At 42.0% G+C, this 20,869-nt stretch overlaps 1 protein-coding gene across 3 annotated transcripts in view; it reads left to right on the top strand.

The window, feature by feature from the left end:
* Positions 1 to 19,418, top strand: part of SPECC1 (sperm antigen with calponin homology and coiled-coil domains 1) — a 580,298-nt gene extending 560,880 nt beyond the window's left edge. For all 3 annotated transcript variants that reach the window (XM_077480312.1, XM_077480311.1, XM_077480313.1), the window contains 2 exons: positions 17,125 to 17,184; positions 18,369 to 19,418. In XM_077480312.1, coding sequence (XP_077336438.1) covers positions 17,125 to 17,184; positions 18,369 to 18,458 — 150 coding nt within the window. In that variant the 3' untranslated portion in view covers positions 18,459 to 19,418. The remainder of the gene's footprint in view (positions 1 to 17,124; positions 17,185 to 18,368) is intronic.
* Positions 19,419 to 20,869: the final 1,451 nt, after the last annotated feature.

The following is a 20,869-nucleotide window of genomic DNA, read 5'->3' as shown; positions in this document are numbered from 1 at the left end:
GGTAGTGACTTGCTCAGTAGAATGGTCACCCACCTCGCATAGGAGGACTATGTGGCATGAAACCCCTGTTTAACCCATACCCTCTTGAGAGTCAGGATCTTACTGCCCGTGAAGTGAGTTTCTTGCAGAAACAGAACGTGAGGTTTATGAAACTGCAGAAATATAAATGTAGATCTTTTCACTTTGTCATTCAGACCTCTAATATTCCAAGAGATCAACTTCAGATCTGTACCCTTTTAAAATAGAAACATTTTGGTAACAGGAGCATAGAAGGCCCATGCCCAGCAATGTCCTGCTCGGAAGTCAGGGGGAGAGGCATTCCAGATGATGTAGCTATCCTGGTATTCTGAGTGGAAGAAAAGGAAGGAAAAAAATCATAGTCCAGCAAGAAAAACAGTATTAGAAATCTGGGTAAACTCTGTAACCAATTAAAGGTATATGTAACTCCCTACTGTGATAGTAGAAAACACCTACTTGAGGATCAGAGTGCCAGCTCGTGTGCAACCTGTGACAGTATGCGAGATTTGGGGGACATGCGTCCCATCACGGTAAGAGGGACTGGTGGTAATTCCTTCAGGTAGATGGAGGGCACCAGATCTTCCAATTCTTAGAGAACAAATAAACCGTGGGGATCAAATGTGAATCTCGTGTCAATGTATCTTTGAGGTGGCTCTGGTGTTTACCGGAAGTTTGGTAGGATAAAGCTGGCAAGGATGTGGGAAATCCATGCATCAGATAACTTTGTGGGGAGAGTCCTTCAGTGCAAGTTGATTAGCCTGTCGTCAGCATCCGCTAGGTTGTCAAAGAAGTGGATGGTTCCATCATGCTGAATCCATGGGCGGCTAGGGTAGAGCATGCTGTATTTTATGTTCTTATCTTGGAGCCATCTACGAACATCATTGAAGGTTTTTCTCTTCTGCTGCAAGAGAAAAAAGTCAGGGCCATATTTGAGTGTGGGATGTTTGCGGGCTTCAGAGAGAATCCTGTTCCTGCCCCGGTAGTTAAGGAAGCGGACCAGAAAAGGCCTGGAAAGGTTGCCTGGGGTGGCTCAGCCCGTGGGCACCTGATGGGCCCTTTTAACCGCGTAGGTGGGTGGGACATCCATAATGCCCAGAAGATTTTTAAACAACTCCTCCACAAATTCAGCCAGGTGATCCCTTTCCTCTTTCTCAGGCAGCCCCTGGACTCTGATATTGTTGTGCCTGAGGCAGTTTTTAGCGTCATCAGACTTTGCAATAAGGGACCATGTACCGCACGCTGCATTTTGTAATGAAGGTGGCATGGGTGGTTGTAAGATCTTTAGTGGCTGATATTCTAGTCTCGGTTTCGGCCATTCTCCCCCTTATTTTGTCAAGGTCATTCCTTATAAGATTACACGCCTCAACAAGATGGTCGATGCACACCAGCAGTGAGGTCCTAATCTGCTCAATCATAGCGGCTTTGGAATTTTTTCCCCTTTTTTAAGGTGGAGGACATCTAGTAGGTCTCCAGAGGGGATCCCTACAGAGGGTGATCTCCCAGGTCAGCGGTCAGAAGGCTACTAGGGGTAGCCCAGGTCGGCAGCAGGTAATGAGCCTGGAGGTCACAGTTCCGATAGGCAGGCTGTAGTTACCAGCAACCCTCCACCTTTCATTAAACCTACAGGTAGTGGTAGTCCAGTGAGGATGGCTGGCTGGGTGTACAAGGCAGGGAACACTCGCTTCTCTAGTGGGAACAAAGCTTACCTGGTCCAAATGCACCAGATCTGGTAGATGAGTTGCAAGGCGAGTCGCCAAGATTTTAGTGAACAGTTTAAGGTCAACATTCAAAAGAGAAATTGGCCTATAACTGCCACATAAGGTCAGATCCTTACTTTACTTCGGAAAAACAGATATATATGCTTTTAACGTATCTCTAGGAAGGGCCTCATCTTTACCCAACTCATTAAACAAATCTACCATGTAGGGTCCTACGGTAGGAAGGAAGGTTCTATAGTACTGTAGAGTAAAGCCATCTGGGCCAGGGGCCTTTCCCGGTTTGGTAGAATTCACCGCTAGTGTCAGTTCTTCTAAGCTTATCGGCTTGTCTATTCCCGCTTTGATTTCTGGTGTAATAGTGGGCATCTGAGCTGATTGCACGTATTCATCCATCAGCAATCGGGAGTTTGTAGCAGGTGGTATATTATAGAGGGATGCATAGAAATCTCAGAAGACCTCCTAGATCTGCAAGGGCAAGGCTATCTTCTGTCCATTTAATTACATAATATGTGGTATATATGATTGAAGTTTTTGTTCCTAATTGATCTGGCTAATGTTTACCCACACTTGTCTTCATATGCATAACTAATTTTCCTGCATTTCTGCAGTGCCGCCTTTGCCCTGTATTTTAAGAGGTCATTGATTTGTACCCGTATTTCTGCTAGTTCCCATTCTATAGAAGGGGAGGGTACATGTTTATGTTTAGACTCCGTGACCTGAAGTTTGGTCAGGAGCATTTTTAATTGTTGCTCCTTGTCTCTTTTTTAAGTCTGGAACCGTATTTAATAAAAATACCTCGTATGACTGTCTTATGAGCCTCCCATACCATGCCTGGGCTACTATCAGAGTTTTGATTCATCTGGAAATATAGAGGCAGCTCTTTAGTAATTTATACTATTTCTGGTATCTGTAGGAGACTTTCATTCAGTTTCGAGATGCGTGTCCCCTGTGAGGCGACCTGCGACAGAGCATATGTCATTAGTATGGGGGCATGGTCCAACGATGTAATCAAGCCAATGGAAGTTTCACGTACTGCATGCAGCTGGGCATGGGGGATTAAGAAGAGGTAAATTCTTGAATAGACCTTGTGAGGGGGAGAGTAAAATGAATAGTCTCTCGCCTGAATGTTGAAGGCGCCACACGTCGATCAGTTGGGCATTGTGTATAGCTTAATTAATCCGTTTATGGGAGCTTATAGGGACAGATGACTTTCCCGAGAACGTGTCTACTTGAGGTGTCAGGAAGACATTCAAATCCCCTCCCAGGATCAATGAGCCCTCCGTAAAGTCCATTAGATTGACCAAAATTCGCCGGATAAAGATATCCTGGTGATTATTCATCGCTAAAGTCAGACGCACCCTGCCGATGGACCCTTTTATAAACGCAAAATGCCCCCTTTCATCTAAAATAGCCTCACTGTGAACCAAAGAAAGTTTACTAGATAGGATAGCTATACCTCTAGATTTAGCCATTTTATTAGTGGCATGATATATCACAGAAAAAAATCTGTTCTTGAGCACGGGTAGCCTATCGTCTCTAAAATGGGTCTCTTGTATAAATGCTATATCCGTGTGAGAAGCCTTCAAGTCATGTAATAGCATTTTCTGTTTCTCAGGGGTATTTAGCCCCTTGGCATTAAGTGAGAGCACCTTTAAGCTATCCATTACCAAAAAAACACAGACAACCACACAAAAAAAACACACACACAAGAACCCCTCAACAAAGGGGAAAGAGATGGAGCTCGAAAAATTTCTTAATTGGTTAACACCAAAAAATATAGTCACATCTACCCCCCGAAATGAATTGGGGGGGAGGGGTCTGTGTGACGGCCTATGTGGGGAAGTGGGTAGAGTAAGCTCCATAAGAGCGTCCCTAATCCCCCCCACCCCACCCCAGTCATCATAAAATTTATATAATCCTACATTATATTTAAACTTTAACCAGGAAACATCATTATTAACACCATCAATTCAACCCACAATGTTTCATAACAGCAAAGCGTTTATTCAGCGGAGTCCACGTCTCACCCCCAGCCCGACATCTCTCATAAAAAAGAGGGAGCATATCCGACTGATGGCAAGAGGCCGATGCCACTAGGCTCCCCCCGCCCCTTTATATATATATATATAATATATATATATATATATATATATATATATATATATACCCCCTTCCTTGGGTGGGACCCCCATAGACACGTTCCTCTCCCATGCCGATTAGGGGTCATTTGGAAACTTCTCCCCTTAAGCCTAATAGCCTAAAAATGGCTGAATCCTCTTTATCTATAATTAAACACCCGGGGTATGCGCATCAGTGAGCACAAATCATAGGGAGCACTGTGTCACTCCAGTGCCCCTATATCTGTGCCCCTGTGCACAGCAATGCTCCCATCCAATCCAGGGGAGAGCAAAGACACCTCTCCGTGCCTCCGTTTCTAAGAGCAATTCCAGTGAAACCAATCATGTTGCTGCATGTGCTGTCCCGCAAACACAGTAACTAAGCTAGATTCAGAAAGTCCAAGCAGATTTCATTAATCCAGTGGTTCTTAAACATGCTTGGTCATGCCCTCTTTTGGAACCAGTTGAACTTTCACACCCACATTTCTTGAATCTGTCATATTTTTGGTTTCAAAGATGTAATAACAGATTTTAGAACATATTAACTGATCAACATCAACTAAGCATCTTCACTAAGACCCCTTTCACACTGAGGGCGTTTTGCCGGCGCTATAGTGTTAGAAATAGCGCCTGTAATCCACCCTCAAACTGCTGCTCTATTCATTCCAGTGTGAAAGCCTGAAGGAGCGGTGTGTTTACCGCCCCTCCACTGCTGCTCCCCATTGAAATCAACGGGGTAGCGCTGCATTGCGGCCAGCAAAATGCCGCTATTGCGGTGTATTGCGGGCAGTTTTAACCCTTTCTCGGCTGCTAGCGGGGGGGTAAAAGCACCCACTACCGGCCGAAATGCGCTGCAAATCCGACGGTAAAACGCCGCTTAAAATAGCGCCGCTTTACCGCCGACGCTATGGGTGCGGCAGTGTGAAAGGGGTCTTAGTTTTCAGTCCAACCCAACAATAGCACAGCTTTATTACTGACACAAAGATTGCTTTCTTTGCCAGTCAACCTGTCCTACAATAACTACGCAGCATAGCTAATATGTCACTTGCCAATTCTGGCAAGATCAGGCTCAGCACCCTATGATCATATCTGTGGTGCTGGCTTTTAATTTTTAATTTTAAGTATAGGGTACATAAAAAAACAAGAAACCGGACAGTTCACAAAAATTTAATTACAGCAACAGGAATGCAATACACCAAGATGCAATAATATTTTAACTTTATTAAAATATCCAGCCCAGCATAGACGGGTTCTATTCTGATATGTTTTGCGCTAGGTACAGGGTTTTCTCAAAGAATAGAAAGCATGTTCACACTGCAATAATTTACTGATTGGTGGTTAGAGTGTGTCTGTTCCTCTATACATTTATAGACCGATTACAGCACAGAAACAAAGGGGATATCTGATGCTTGTACCCATATTCCATGTTATGGGATTTTCATATTTATCACCCTATATATCTTTATTCTTTTGTGGAGCATTTGACTCTTTTTTTTTTTTTTTATTTATTTTTTTAAAAGCTCTTTATATACTAATCTTCTTACACCATCAAGTAGATATTACATTTGTGTGTGTGTGTGTGTGTGTGTGTGTGTGTGTGTGTGTATGATGAAGGTGTACTATCACATGTCCAGTCTCGGTCATTAAAGTGACACTAAACTCTGGTTTGAAAGCCAAATCTAATTACGTTTGGATTCTTAACTAAAAAAGTACCTTCTGTTACTAGCAGCCTTTTCCAAATCTTCACATGTATTTATAGTGGATATGTGTGAATTATTTTTGGAGAATAATCATATAGTTTAGTGTCACTTTATGGCACTCTTCCATTCGCTCTTGAAGAAATAGCTCTATAAAAGCCAAAAAAATATATATTTGGTAATAAACTGATATAATAAACCATATTATGTTTTTACTGGTTCTATTCTAAATTAACATTAAGCTTGCGACAAAAAGCTAAATACATTAGTTCAAATACATATGTTTACTATTTTACTTGCCAACTGATTTGTAAGTCTGTACAGCCAATTGATTGATTTTCACATTCGCATTTTCTGCACTGCATTGTCAGACAGGTGGCACAAAGTTCCTAATTAACCAATACGTCTTACTTTTAAAGCATATAGCTTTCTATATTACCTGTCTGCTCCCCCTCCTCATTGGACAATGAATGCCTGCACAATAAGCAGGTGACCTAGGAAGCAATAATGCTAAACCTGGTGCTAGCAGAATGATCTTGCTGACTAGCAGAGGTTTGTGTGCCAGACTTCAGGAAGGAATCCTAATCTTCCAATTCTTGAGGCATGGGTTTGCATATATTGGTAATGTAAACAGAAGTAATCTGTTTCAGAAAATCTGCTATTTCTATCCACCTATGGCCCTCCTGCTTGAGAGAAGTTCATCCAACAATCAACTTTTCTCAAAAGGGAGTGTTGGAAAATTTTCATCCAGCCAATCGATTGAAATGCTAATTGTGTTCTGATAGCGATGTGGTCCCCACTGTCGGAATACAGTGGAACAGCAGGGAGGATTCCTCCATCCACATTGCATGTGTGGGTAGCAGAATTAATATTTTTTTTTTATCTGCATGCTGGCTGATTGGAAAAAAAAACACCAATCCATGGGCACCTACTGGTTCAGTAGTGATGAATGTCACAGGGATCTCTTCTTCTTTTTTTTTCTTTTTTTTTTAGCAAGACTATAATACAGGTGTAATGCTAGCCATACATATTTTCCATCCATCTCCATAGATGGGGGAATCTCCCCTGTCGGCTGTTTATTTTTATTTTTTCCATAAAGGCTTTATTAAGGAATATGACCATTACAAGTGACACAATAAACAAGCACACATATCAAAATGACAAGGTGCATAGTAACATTCTAAGAAGCTGTGTTGGGGGTCGTAGGCAGGAAATGAGAAGGGCCCAATAATCCAAAGAAGTGAACGGCCCCACATATTATACATCAACAGTCTAGGGCTAGTAAACCGCTACTGATGAATTACGAGAGACCGTCAAATCAAGTATAAGTAAGAAGCATAAAAACATGAGCGGAGGTCAATAAGGCTCCAACATGGTTCTAAGTCCCATGGAGGAAAGGTACCAAAAAAATCTAGTCATTAAAGCAAGTAAAATGAACAGTTAAGGTACGCAAAGGCAGAAGCCAAAAGAAGAAGAAAAAATATATAATTTAAGAAAAAAAAATGGTAGGGGAGAGATAGGAGGGGAAAGGGGGACAGTAAAGGTGCAAGATCCTCATACCCCACCTTGAAGCGCCTTGTGGGTGTCTGTATACTTAAACAGTGACTGCATCTGATTGTAAATAGTTATTGTTCTTCTGACAATTTTCCACCCCTTTCCTTTGATTTTTCAGTAAATGTTTGTCAAGCCGGGTGGTGCCAACAGGGTCACCCACAGCTCAAATTGTGACCAATTCAGCAGGAATTGATGGAAACCACACAACACAGGTGTCAGTCTTGGGTAGAGTTCTGTCTTTAATATACAATATGCAAGACTTGGCTACAGTGAGGGAAAAAAGTATTTGAACCCCTGCTGATTTTGCACGTTTGCCCACTGACAAAGAAATGATCAGTCTACAATTTTAATAGTAGGTTTATTTTAACATTGAGATACAGAATAACAACAAAAAACATCCAGAAAACCGCTTTTTAAAAAAAGTTTTAAATTGATTTGCATTTTAATGAGTGAAAGAAGTATTTGACCCCTTCACAAAACATGACTGATGCCCCATGCACACGAGTGGAATTTCCGTCCGAAAAATCTTGGATGGTTTTTCGGATGGAATTCCGCTCAAGCTTGGCTTGCATACACACGGTCACACAAAAGTTTTCAGAACTTTTGACCGTCAAGAACACGGTGACGTACAACACTACGACGAGCCTAGAAAATGAAGTTCAATGCTTCCGAGCATGCGTCTAATTGTTTCCGAGCATGCGTATGAATTTTGCGCGTTGGGATTGCTAAAGACGATTGGAATTTCCGATCATAACTTTTTCAGTCAGAAAAATATAGAATCTGCTCTCAATCTTTTGCTGGCGGAAATTCCGATGGAGCATGCAAGCGGTCAGAATTTCCAACCAAACTTTTGCTGGCGGAATTTCTGATTGTGTGTACCGGGCATTAGTACTTGTGACAAAACCCTTGTTGGCAATCAAGCCAGATGTTTCTTGTAGTTGGCCACCAGGTTTGCACACATCTCAGGAGGGAGGGAAGGAGTTGTAAAGGCAGAAGGTTTTTTATCCTAATGCACTCTATGCATTAAGATAAAAAAAAACTGTGTTTGGCAGCCTCCCAGCACCCCCCTATTACCTACCTGACCTCCTTCTCTCTTCAGCAATGTCCATGATCCCCTCAGCCATCTAGTACACTCCTCCTGATTGGCTGAGACAGAGCAGCGGCGCTATTGGCCCCCGGTGGCTGTCATTCAAAGTCAATCAGCCAATCAGTTGAGATGGAACAGGGCCAGGTCGGGGCTCTGTGTCTGAATGGGAACACAGAGCTCTGACTCAGCTTGGATGACAACCTGTTTTATTTTATTTTATTTTTTATAAAGCGAGCCTTTGCAGTAACTTTAAGGTTTCCAGGCTGAGGTTTGGTAACTCAAAACTTCAGATCCTTCCACATATTTTCTTATACAAAGGGACCAATGGTTTTGCTGTTCATCTTAATTGTAAAGTCGGGGGGGGACCGGGGAGGAGGAAATATAACAAGCTCAGTTTTAGAAAGACTGAGTTTGATAAAGTGGTGTGACATCCATACCGATATGTAATTCAGTAAGTTTGAGATCCGTGAGAAGATCAAGGGGGTGAATTGAGGAGCAGAAAGATAGATCTGGGTGTCATCGGTGTAGAGGTGGTATATGAAGCCATGGGAGGTTATAAACTGGCTCAGGGAAGAGGTATAGAGCGAGAATAGAAGGGGCCCATGGATGGAGCCTTGGGGTACCCCAACAGAGAGAGGAAGATGGAGTTCTAAGTGACACTGAAATAGGTAGGAGGAGAACCAGGATAAAGCAGAATCGCAGAGGCCAAGGGAGTGTAGTTTGCGGAGAAGGAACAGGTGGTCAACTGTTTCGAAGACAGCAGAGAGGTCTACAAGTATGAGTAGTAGACCTTAATGTGCTTCTTCTTGAGGCACTCCTTTGCTGCTTTGGCCCGTGTGTTTTGGGTCAATGCTCTGGCTGAGGGAAGGAGGTTCTCATCCAAGATTTGACGGTACATGGCCCTGTCCATCATCCCTTTCATGCAGTGAAGTTGTCCTGTCCCCTTAGCAGAAAATCACCGCCAAAGCATAATGTTTTCACCTCCATATTTGACGGTGGGAATGGTGTTCTTGGGGTCATAAGCAGCATTCCTACTCCTCCAAACACTGAGAGTTGAGTTGATGCTAAAGAGCTAAATTTTTGGTTTCATCTGACCACAAAACTTTCACCCAGTTCTCCTGTACATGTGCTTTCTTAAGCACGGCGACCTTGCGGGCGCTGCAGGATTTCAGTCCTTCATGATGTAGTGTGTTACCAATTGTTTTCTTGGTGACTATGGTCCCAGCTGCCTTGAAATCATTGACCAGATTCTCCCGTGTAGTTTTGGGCTGATTCCTCCCCTTTCACATGATCATTTGAAACGCTGCAAGGTCAGATCTTGCCTGGAGCCCCAGACCAAGGGAGATTGGCAGTTTGCGTTTCTTCCATTTGCGAATAATCGCACCAACTTTTGCCACCCTCTCACCACGCTGCTTGGCGATGGTATTGTAGCCCATTCCAGCCTTCTGTAGGTCTACGATCTTGTCCCTGACATCCTTGGATAGCTCTTTGGTCTTGGCCATGGTGGCGAGATTTGAATTTGATTGATTGCTTCTGTGGACAGGTGTCTTTTATACATGTAACAAGCTGAGATTAGGAGCACTCCCTTTAAGAGCATGCTCCTAATCTCAGCTTATTACCTGTATAGAAGACACCTGGGAGCCAGAAATCTTGCTGATAGGGGATCAAATTCTTATTTCACTTCTCAAAATGCAAATCCATTTATACATTTTTTTTAAATGCATTTTTTTTTGTTATTCCACATTTTTTGCATTTTTGTTATTCCGTCTCTCACTGTTTAAATAAACCTACCATTTAATTTATAGACTGATCATTTCTTTACAAAATCAGCAGAGGATCAAATACTTTTTTCCCTCGCTGTAGTACCCAACCTCGTCACTTACCAAACACCTTTACTTCAGGCAGTACTGGAGGAGTTTTAAAACAAGAAGTGGATCAGTTTTGCCACAATGATCAGGAATTGGTCTAGCAGGCATTACCAATAATAATGTTCAGATTATCTCGACCCTGTAATTATAACTTTTGATCTAGATGTCCGTGTTTACTGGGTAAGGTGAAGAAAGATGGAATGTTTTTCTCCTAAGAGATTTTAGGGTTCCCGTGTTGTCTAGTTTTGCACCTGTCTAAATCCCTTTGCAAATTGTATGGTTTATAAATATAGTATAATATGCAGGGAATCATCAGTTCTTTCTATTGTTAAAAAAATCCCTAATATGTGTTAATTAAGTCATTAAAATCCAACAACCAGTTTAAGTTTAGTAGTTAACACACCCTTGGCAGGTCACACCAGCACTGCAGGGGATTGGACGCGCCGCGCACACCAGAAACTGGCTGTCCACCTTCTGCAAGTAGCAGCATGCCACAGACCCCCTGGGCTTCCTCACACCATTTAATGCTTTACCATAATGTGAATTTAACTGGCAGGGGAATGTGCCAATTCCCATAAGCACATATTGTGTGCAAATATTAGTCATCACGTGAAAGCCAGTCACGCATAAAAAAAATTAAGGTCTCTGCTCTGATCTGTAACACTTCATTCTGTTTATTTAAACAAACCATTCTATCCAAATAAGAAACGGCTATCCGTTTCCATTTGTCCAATGCACTATAGATTCTTCCCTCATTAGTGCATATTGAGTTTTTTCCAAACAATGCCACCATATCTTGGGTTCACAAAGTGAAGGTCAGACCTTATAGGGGGCTCCTAGTGGAACCTAATGAAGATTTCTTATTACTGCACACAGACATATCTTTTAACTTCTAAGATATGATTTCTTTTTATGAAACTAGGTGCCCAATCACCCTCTTTGCTATGAAGATTGGGGAAAGGGACGGTCAGCACAAAGGTGCCACATTCATCCATTGGCCTAGTTAGAGGACAGAGAGATGTCTCATTATATGACATTTCTGTTGATCCATATGACCTTGCTGTAGATCCTAACATGGAATAAATGCAATGCTTAAAGAGGAAGTAAACCCTTCCAAACAACTTGGACCTATAGGTAAGCCTAGATTAAGGCTTACCTGTAGGTCCAAGCAATATCTCCTAAACCTATATGGTTTAGGAGATATTTGCCCGAAAATGGGCACCGCTGTCTACGGCGCATGCGCCGTAGACAGCGGCGCGCATGCGCACTAAATGCGGCAAATCCAAGAATGGATTTGCCAAATTTGTCGACTCCCGTGCGCATGCGCGGGAGTGACGTCATCGCGGCTTCGCCGAGTGGCAGCGGCGGAGCTGCGAGACGCGACTCCCATGCGCATGCGCGGGAGTGACGTCATCGCGGCTTCGCCGCTGTCATTGGTCGGAGCTGCGAGACGCCACCAGCAAGATGGACGCGGCGGACTACAGGGATCAGCGGCGACTTCGCTGGCTCCTGTGTCAGGTAAGTGACACATAATGAGCTACTATGCGATGCATAGTAGTCCATTATGCTTTACCTTTGCAGGGAAAAAAAGAGGAAGTAAACCCATCAGGGTTTACTTCCTCTTTAATGCTCCATAAACATATTTTCTTTTGTTGTGCACATTGTGCCACTACTATGCTACTCTAAAACAACAACGTTTCTGTTATGTAAAGAAAAATTACCTGTCTGAACCAACTTTAGGGTACATCTACACTAAACGCAGGTTTGAAATTGTGCGAGTTCAGCTGAACACACAGTTTCAAACCTGCATTTCAGTGCGAGTTCGGGGGCGATTTGAAAGATATCTGTTCAGGTTCATCCACAAATGTCTATTGAAATAGCCCTTAAAATCGCCAAAAGTAGTGCAGGTACTACATTTGGAAATCAATGCAGTGCCACAAAGTCAACATTGCATTGATTGGGAGAGTGCCTTTGTTTGCAATAGGCTGTGATTTGACATATTGTTGCAAGATATGCAGATGAGAGCTCTGTATTTCAGGCTCCATTCACACTTGAGCTAAGCACCTTTTGGGAAAAAAAATTGTTAAATGCCGACCAACATCATTTTATATTTGCTTAATGTGTGCGTTCATCCTCTTGTGGCTACAGATCAGGCCATCACGCTAAGCCACACACCAGAAGAATCATGCTGTCTTCCCATCAGGGACACTTATCCCAGCATTAACCCCAGAGACATTTTGAGGATGACAATGAAGACAATGTATTACACATACAGTACTCTGCACTTGTTTCAGTCTAAGGGCAGGGAAGCCATCAAACACTATGTGAGGTCTTGTACATACGTGGTCCAGGGCCGATCCCTGGAAAACGTCATTCCTCAGCAGGCCCTAAGATAGGGATCCAACCGCCTAGAAGGGCAAGTCTACCAGAAATAAATCCACCCCTCTGATGGAACCCCTATCACTTGCCACTACCACTCTCTACCATGAACTGGCTGCTCTTCTTTCTTTATGCAGATTTTCCATTCTATTGCTTCCTTATTGTAACAATGGTTTTACACTTCATTCCCCATTAGTATTCACTGTAAAAACACGCACTTAATTCCTTCATGTAGTGACCAAATCAGACTTTGTTAAATAATGGAACTTCTTTACTGAAGTTAGTTTTTGACACATAAGTGACAGGTTCCTTACAGTTCAATAATGCAACATTTGAGACATATTCAACGACTGTTAGTAAAGTCTCTTTCTTAGTATTGGTTAAACAATACTTTAACGTACCAAGAGCTATGGTTTCAGCTGTGGCAGTGGCACACACATGCAGCTTTGACACTTCCCATGTGAATGGCTAGTAGCCTATCCTTTCTCCATGCTTTGGTCCCAACAGTTCTGGTAATTATCATTTTGTTTAGTAGCGACCACATCATTACATGTGTAGCCATCGTCCTGTCTTCCATGGAAAGTGACTTGGGGAACAACTTCCTCCGCCACGGTTAACCCCACAGTAACCAAGAATTAACCCATGCAGTAAAACACTGTAGGCCCTTCCTACCCACATATACCATCTATGTATTGGCTGATATACAATATATAAAATCTACTTCAGAGCTGGGATTTCTAGTTAGTGAAATAGGGCAGCAATGCTAAACCTATAAAGCGTTTAATAAACTATCTAACACAAACATTGCAATGTTAAACTATATTCTGTCAATTTTTGCTAGTGATTAATACCACAGTCTTGTATGTCTAACCTCGAGCGCACAGGCGCCAGGATGCTTTATAAACAGTATGTCACTTAATCAGCTGAAGAAGAGAAATATGGCAGTCCATAATACTCATCTGAACTTGGGGTCACAGTGGCTTGGGCCCTTTTCTGCAATTATAGCAGGTCTGTTTTTATACACGACTTCAACCCTTAATAAACACAGTGCAGTATGACTGGGAGACCAATCTCCCCTTCAAATAATGATTGTTTCCTAGAAAGAATTATTTTTCTTTTCACAGATTGACCGATTCCCACATTTCAGAGCTGTGAAATTGTTGTCTCTGGACTGTCAAAGTAACATCAGAAATAGAGAAATGATCTGCTAAAATGAAAGGCAGCTCCCTGACATTGTCCTTTTACTAATAACAAACACTGGAATAAGTCGGTTTATTGAAATTATTTCAGAAATGGGTGTAAAAGTAAAAACAAAACGTACACCAGGCATTTGTTTTCATTTTGTTTTTTCAGTTTTCAGGAACTAAGACATAACATTTAATGCAAAATGATTGCATGGATATAACTACCTATAGGTCAGTATTAGCGCCACCTCTGGCAGTAATTGCAGCTCTGAATCTGTATGGATAGGTCTCAATCATCTTTGAACATATGGACAATTTTCCTCATACCTTTTTGCAAAACAGCTTTGCCAGGTAGCAGGGGAGTCATGAGTAAATGACCTTTTTTCATATCCAGTAACATTTTTTTTTAATTAAGATCTAGGCTCTGACTTGTCCATTCCAGAATATTAACATTGTTGTTTTTAAGCAATGTTTCTATAGGTTTGGCTTTATGCTTTTGGGTCATTGTCTTGCTGGGAGGGGACTTTTCTCACAAGGTTTAGGTCTCTTGCAGAATTTTTTTTCCCAAGATTTCCCTATATTTTGCTGTATTTATTCTACTCTGCCAGACCTTCAAGGGTCAATTGGTGAGAAACACCCCCACGGCATCATATTGCCACCATTACACTTCACGGTGGGATGGTATATTTATGATGATGTGGCTTACACCAAACATTAGTTTAAGCCAATGGCCTAAAATCTCACTTGTAATCTCATCAGACTAAAGAACCTTTATCCAGCTGACCTCAGAATTTCACAAGTGCCTTCTGTCAAACTGTAGGTATGATGTCATATGAAAGAAAAAGAAAGCTGGGAACATGAAGGATAGGTGGATGGTGCCGCCCAACATGAGGGCAGGGTGTGTAACACAGCAAATAAACAGAGAAACAAAAAAAAAAAAAACGTGTGTACGCCCAAAAGGCTACCTCCTCACATTTATTAATCATTTGCAAAAATAGTACATATAAAAACAGCACAGACCATGTAGTGAACACTTCCCATTCCTATCCCTCCCCTACCTCCCTCCTAGAAAACCCTACAAACCCCACCAATTTCCTCACCCCCTAGACCTATGCACTACCCCCGTGTTCTCCCCAAGGAGCTAAGAATGTGCGGCTTTGCCACTAACACCCCACAGAGATGAAACAAACTCCTGGTAACTATACCTGCAAAGATAGTTACTTAACCCTTTCATGACTAAGCCTATTTTTGTCATTTGGTGTTTACAAGTTAAAATCCATATTTTTTGCTAGAAAATTACTTGGAACCCCCAAACATTATATATATATTTTTAGGAGAGACTCTAGAGAATAAAACGGCGATTGTTGCAATATTTTATGTCACACAGTATTTGCGCAGCAGTGTTTTAAATGCAACTTTTTGGGAAAAGGGACACTTTCATGAATTAAAAAAAAAAAAAACGAAACAGTAAAATTAGCCCAATTTTTGCATAATGTGAAAGATAATGTTATGCCAAGTAAATAGATACCAAACATGTCACACTTTATAATTGCACGCACTCGTGGAATGATGACAAACTACGGTACCTAAAAATCTCAATAGGCGGCGCTTTAAAAAAAAATTCCGGTTACCAGGTTAGAGTTACAGAGGAGGTCTAGTGCTAGAATTATTGCTCTCTCTCTGACGATTGCGGCGATACCACACGTGTGATTTGAACACCGTTTACATATGCGGGCGCGACTTCCATATGCGTTTTCTTTGCTTCACGAGCTCGCGGGGACGGCGGGCGCTTTAAAAAATTTTTTATTTTAAAATTAATAAATTGTTGTTGTTTTTTTGTTTTTTTTTATTTGATCACTTTTATTGCTGTCACAAGGAATGTAAACATCCCTTGTGACAGTAATAGGTGGTGACAGGTACTCTTTATGGAGGGATCGGGGGTCTAACAGACCCCTAATCCCTCGTTTACACTTCAAAGTATTCAGATCGCCGTTTTCGGCGACTCTGAATACTGTATATATTTTTAAATCCGGCGCCATTGGCAGCCGAGTAAACGGGAAGTGACGTCATGACGTCGCTTCTGTGTTTACCATTAGGAGACTGGACTGAAGCCGCTTACTGCTTCATTCCAGTCCCTGCCCAGCCAACGGAGGCATCGGAGGCAGGTGCGGGCATCATCCCGGTATAACCCCCGGAAGCCGAGTACGCACATCTGCGTACGCTCGGCGGCAAGGGGTTAAACAATGGGGATTCATACATTCACCTAAGTAGCTGAGAGGAGAGCACTGCACCTTAAAGCCATTATGGACGAATGCAGTGCAAGCTGACAGGCGGCTGCACCTGGGGGGTGGTTGTAAACTCTGATTATTGAAATTGGAGCCTTGCTATTAGTACTTTAAAAAAAAAAAAACACAGTAAGTCCCCATCCAGTCCCGAATCTCAGTTAATGGTAAGTGCCTGTAGGTTCTAAACACACAGAGTCAGCAGGTGCTAAGATATCCAGCAATCTGCTACGGTATATATCGTTATTGAATACCTCATAAGGAATAAACTTGATATTCACTGCCTGCTCCACTTGATTTCAAAGGTGAATGGCACAGAAATAGTCACTACTAGGACATAGCTTCAAAGGACATGCGCTCAAACATATCTGGCAACATAATAGACATCCGATCCGGCCAGTACAAAACCACTGTGTCCCAGAGCCTCTAAGTACCTCATGAATACTGCTGATATGGTTGGTCTGTCTGCGTATATATTATTCACTGTTCTGTGGTTTTTCAGCAGCCATTATATGTTGTTCCTATGGTCCATAGTCCTTAGTGCAAAGGGCCAGAGAACTTCACAGACAATTCGTTCAGCAGGCAAGTACAGTGGAAGTCCTTACAGGTGTCCTGTATGACTAGTATGGGTGTTCAGTATCTCCTGTAGATAATCCCAGCTGCTGACATCCTACAGAGCAGTGGTCATCAACCCTGTCCTCAGGGCCCACTAACAGGCCAGGTTTTATATATTACCTTGGTGAGATGCAGACTAGAATACTGTAATCATTGAGCAGCAAATATCACCTGTGATGTATTTCAGTTATCTTGCAAACCTGGCCTGTTAGTGGGCCCTGAGGACAGGGTTGATGACCACTGCTATAGATCACAGGACAGGTGCAGAGCAGAGGGCTGTTGTAAAGTGGGATGATCCAGCACACCAAAATCCTCTGGTAAATCCGTCAGGTTAGTGGTATTATGTAAACGGGCAATGCAAAATGCAGTACATCAGGGGGTGTGAGGGGTGCTGCTCCAAATGAATCCACTTATGTTTCGTTCTGCCCCCGGAACTTCTTCAGATGTTCTACCTTTTATGTACTACAGTTTTTGTATATACCATCATTTTATAATTGCGCTTTCAAACTCAATCTTTATAATCAATTATTGTCTTTAATGAAAAACAAATGTAGAGATTTAATATACGGTAGTCTTTGTGTAATAAGTTATCATTTGTCTTGCAGAAAAGGAATCTAAAATTGGCATTTCAAGCTGCTGAAAGTATAGGAATAAAGGCCAGTCTGGTAGGTATAGCAGTTTTCCTACTTTTACTAAAAAATTACATGTTTTGGGGTTTATATAATAGTACATAAAAGAAAGAGTTGTAACTGTACGCCACAATGCAAAAATGCAAATTTATGTTTCTCCGATGAGTACAGAAAGTTGGAATTCAGCTTGTTCTTATTGGATGTTGCCATTTTGACTTCATAACTTTGTACTTTGTCATTTTATGTGCTTTGTCTTATAAGAAATGTAAGCCATGATTTGTAAAATTGATTTCTGAATTTAGAACTGGTTCTGCCATTGTACCCAAATCCCCTGTTCTGAGAGAAAGAATACTATCCATATTTCCCACAGTACAGGTTTCCTAGTTGAACTATGACCCTTTGATTTTTATGTAATCCAGAAACAGTCCTTCCTGAGAATGTAATCTGTAGCTCACTACATGTTTATTTTTGACAATAAGTCAATTTTGCACGAATCAGCAAGGGACTGACAGGGCACAGCCAATCAGCTGAATGATAAAATGCAAAAAAAAAAATCAGGAGTCTCTTTCTATTTGGGTATATCAGAACTCGGCCAAATGCGAGTAGGGAATGATTAAATCCCTTCGCTGTATTTTTTTTCCCCCCTGCTATCTGTCTCCCATTGGGGCGATTTCTTTTCACTTTCTGTCAGGTAGATCCAACAGGAAGTAAAAAAAATAAAAAATTTCTAGTCACCAGTAGTTACCAAAACATGTCACCAGTGGAACATTTCCCACTATTCCTGTTGTGGTAACAACTCAAAATTATGGATTTTCCTCACTTTCATTCCCAGTGATAAAGGGGGCAGATGGTTGGGGGGGGGTGAGTCTTCCCAGCAGGGGCACAGATAGCAAAAAAAATCCTGACCAAGAGATTTAGTCGCATAGTAAATCAGATCAGAAAGTTACACCTGTCCATCAAGTTTAACCAGTACACGTTAACTTATAAACCTAAATCCACTAAACCCACAGGGATCCACAGGAATGAGCAGCTGTGTTTTTAGGGTTCTATGAATGCAGGTTTTTATTCTTGTCAGTTGGTTGGAAAAAAAACGCTGGAGATACTTTATTGAAATATGTCACAGTGCTATACATTAAATAGGTTTGTACATACTAATAAAGGTAGGTACTTAGTCTTGCTATCCTGCGTCTTTAACCTGCTCATTTTTTGTATACTTACAGGACCTGAATGAGTTGATGTTCACTGACCGTCCAGATTGGCAGAGTGTGATGCACTATGTGTCTCAGATCTACAAATACTTTGAGACCTAAAGAAAAGATTGTGAAAGAGCGATCACTACAAAGGAAGCACATATTCACTTTATCAACCAGGTCCTAGCTAGTAATACACAATTCTTCCTATTACAAGACCTGGCTTTCTAATGGAACTTTTCTGTGCACTGTGTTTACTGTTGGTGGTATGTGCCGCCATAAGTCTAGCAGCATCCCAGTCTTCATGCCAGCGGCTCGGGTTTGCTACTGTGTATACCCTCACCCCCCACCCCTAAATATTAGAATGTGCCATATATAACCAAGACCTGCCACATAAAGTCCAGTGGAAAGAGCAGTTACTGACTTTGGGTCACCAAAACTGTTTTAATATATTCTTCTTCTCCTTGATGCACACAGCTTTTCTAAACAAAGCCATGAAAAAAAGATTTTTTTTCTGCTGGTCACAGAAAAGTTTTTATCACCTTTATACAAAGTGGACCTTCTGCCATTTTAACTGTACTAATCATTTTGCTATACATGTAAAATGGTTGTGGACTTTAGGAGGTGCCTGATTTCAGAATGCTGACCATAGACTTTTGGAAAAATGAATTTGTACTGTTCCACCCAGCTAGCAGATTGTTCCACAGAAGGTGCAAACGAGTTGAAAGCTTCATTTTCGGAACATCAGATGTATCCTGCATGAGACATGCACACCTCTCCAGGCTGTTCTGAACACTCGCTCGCTCAAGAGTTTACTCGCACATTAACTTCTTCACTGCCAGCAGCACGTGGCAACAGGACCAACCAAGCATTTAGAATGGAGCTTGTTTTATTAATATTATATGCAATGACCATAAAGCCAAGAAAGTCAATTTGTATAGCCAGGGGACTGTGATCGCATACAATGCCAATGGCACCCATATGTTCTCTGCATTGTAGCATCTCGCATTGTTCCAGATTGGGCGTGTTGTAACAAAGATGAGCGGTTAGACTTTTGAAATAAAATATAGCTAATATTAATTGTTTGAATACCTCATTTCTGTTTGTCAAGCTACTTCTTAGAACAAGTATGCATGTCAACTCTGGTTTCTTTAAGTTTGTCAGAAGCAATGAAACTCCTGGTAAGTTTTTGGAATGTGTAAGAAAAATGAAATGTGCAGAATAAACCCACACTCACAGAGCAAACACTGTATTCTGCAGAATGGGTCCAGGTGGCATATTAGACCAGGGTTCAAGCAGCAGTGATACGTATTACTTCTCTATTCTGCACTTTCTTGGACAGTTATTGACACAGCTGTGTGATGACCTTGCAAAAATAACATTGCGTTTTTAAAGCAAATCTATAATGCTTTTGGGTCTATTGTATTTCACTTGCCTTTTGTAAATTTCTAATTAAAGTATTGAACATAGATGATATCAGAAAGCATTGAACATACAGTCATGTGAAAAAGAAAGTACTGGGCTACAAAACTCTGTCATCAACATCGCCCTAGTCATAGCCGATGCCTCTACACCCCCTTTTCTTATCCATAGCGTTCACCTCTTCCCATCTCCCACCTCTGCTCCCAACAACTTTTATCTCTGCACCTTCCCATCTCTCACCTGTGCAACTCTCATCTCTGCAACCAACAAACCCCCCCCCCCTCCCCCACAGATTTCACCTCAATCCCCCTTCCACAGCTCACACCTCTGTACATCTCCCACCTCCTTCCACAGCTCTCTCCTCTGCACCTTCCCATCTCTCACCTCTGCTCCCAACAACTCTCATCTCTGCAACCAACAACCCCCCCCAGATTTAACCCCAATCCCATCTTTCACAGCTCTCACCTCTGCACATCCCCCACCTCTTTCCACATATCTCACCTCTGCAAAACCCCCTTCATCCACAGCCCTCACATCCCCCCTCCCTTAGCCACAGCTCTTACCTTAGCACCCCCTCCTGCCTTATCCACAAATGTCACCTCTGCATTCAGCTTCCCCTTATCCACAGCTCTTACCTCCTCACCCCTCTTATACACAGTTCTCACCTTTACATCCCTCCCATGTTGCAGCCCCACCCACCCAACAAACTCCCCTCTGCATACAGCCCCTCCACAGCTCTCACTTCTGCACCCAGCCTCCCCCTTCACCCACAGCGATCACCTCTTCCCTTCATGCACAGCTCACATCTGTGTCCTTGCAGAGGCTGTTCTCCTCTTCAAAGTGATTTTATCAATGCCGGCTCTCTTTTGTCATTATTTTCTTACATTTCCATCAATGTATACTCCTTCTCCCCTCTATGATCATTCTCCTCTACTTTCATCCTGAAAGCATTAAGCTCAAAATATTACACATTACAAATTTAGAAAATAAAAACATAAAATACATTTACCAATATGACTTATTTGGTTGCAGGTTTGCTAATGATTTATACAAAAATGATTCAAAAGAGAGCTCACCCAAGCCGCTAAAATAAATGATCTTTTAGAATG

This window comes from Lithobates pipiens, unplaced genomic scaffold (assembly GCF_037356315.1).
Source record: "Lithobates pipiens isolate NorthernLeopardFrog02 unplaced genomic scaffold, aLitPip1_a1.2 Scaffold_16, whole genome shotgun sequence".
Classification (NCBI taxonomy): Eukaryota; Metazoa; Chordata; class Amphibia; order Anura; family Ranidae; genus Lithobates; species Lithobates pipiens.
The sequence above is the reverse complement of the archived record's forward strand: the minus strand, read 5'-3'. Positions and strand labels throughout refer to the sequence as shown.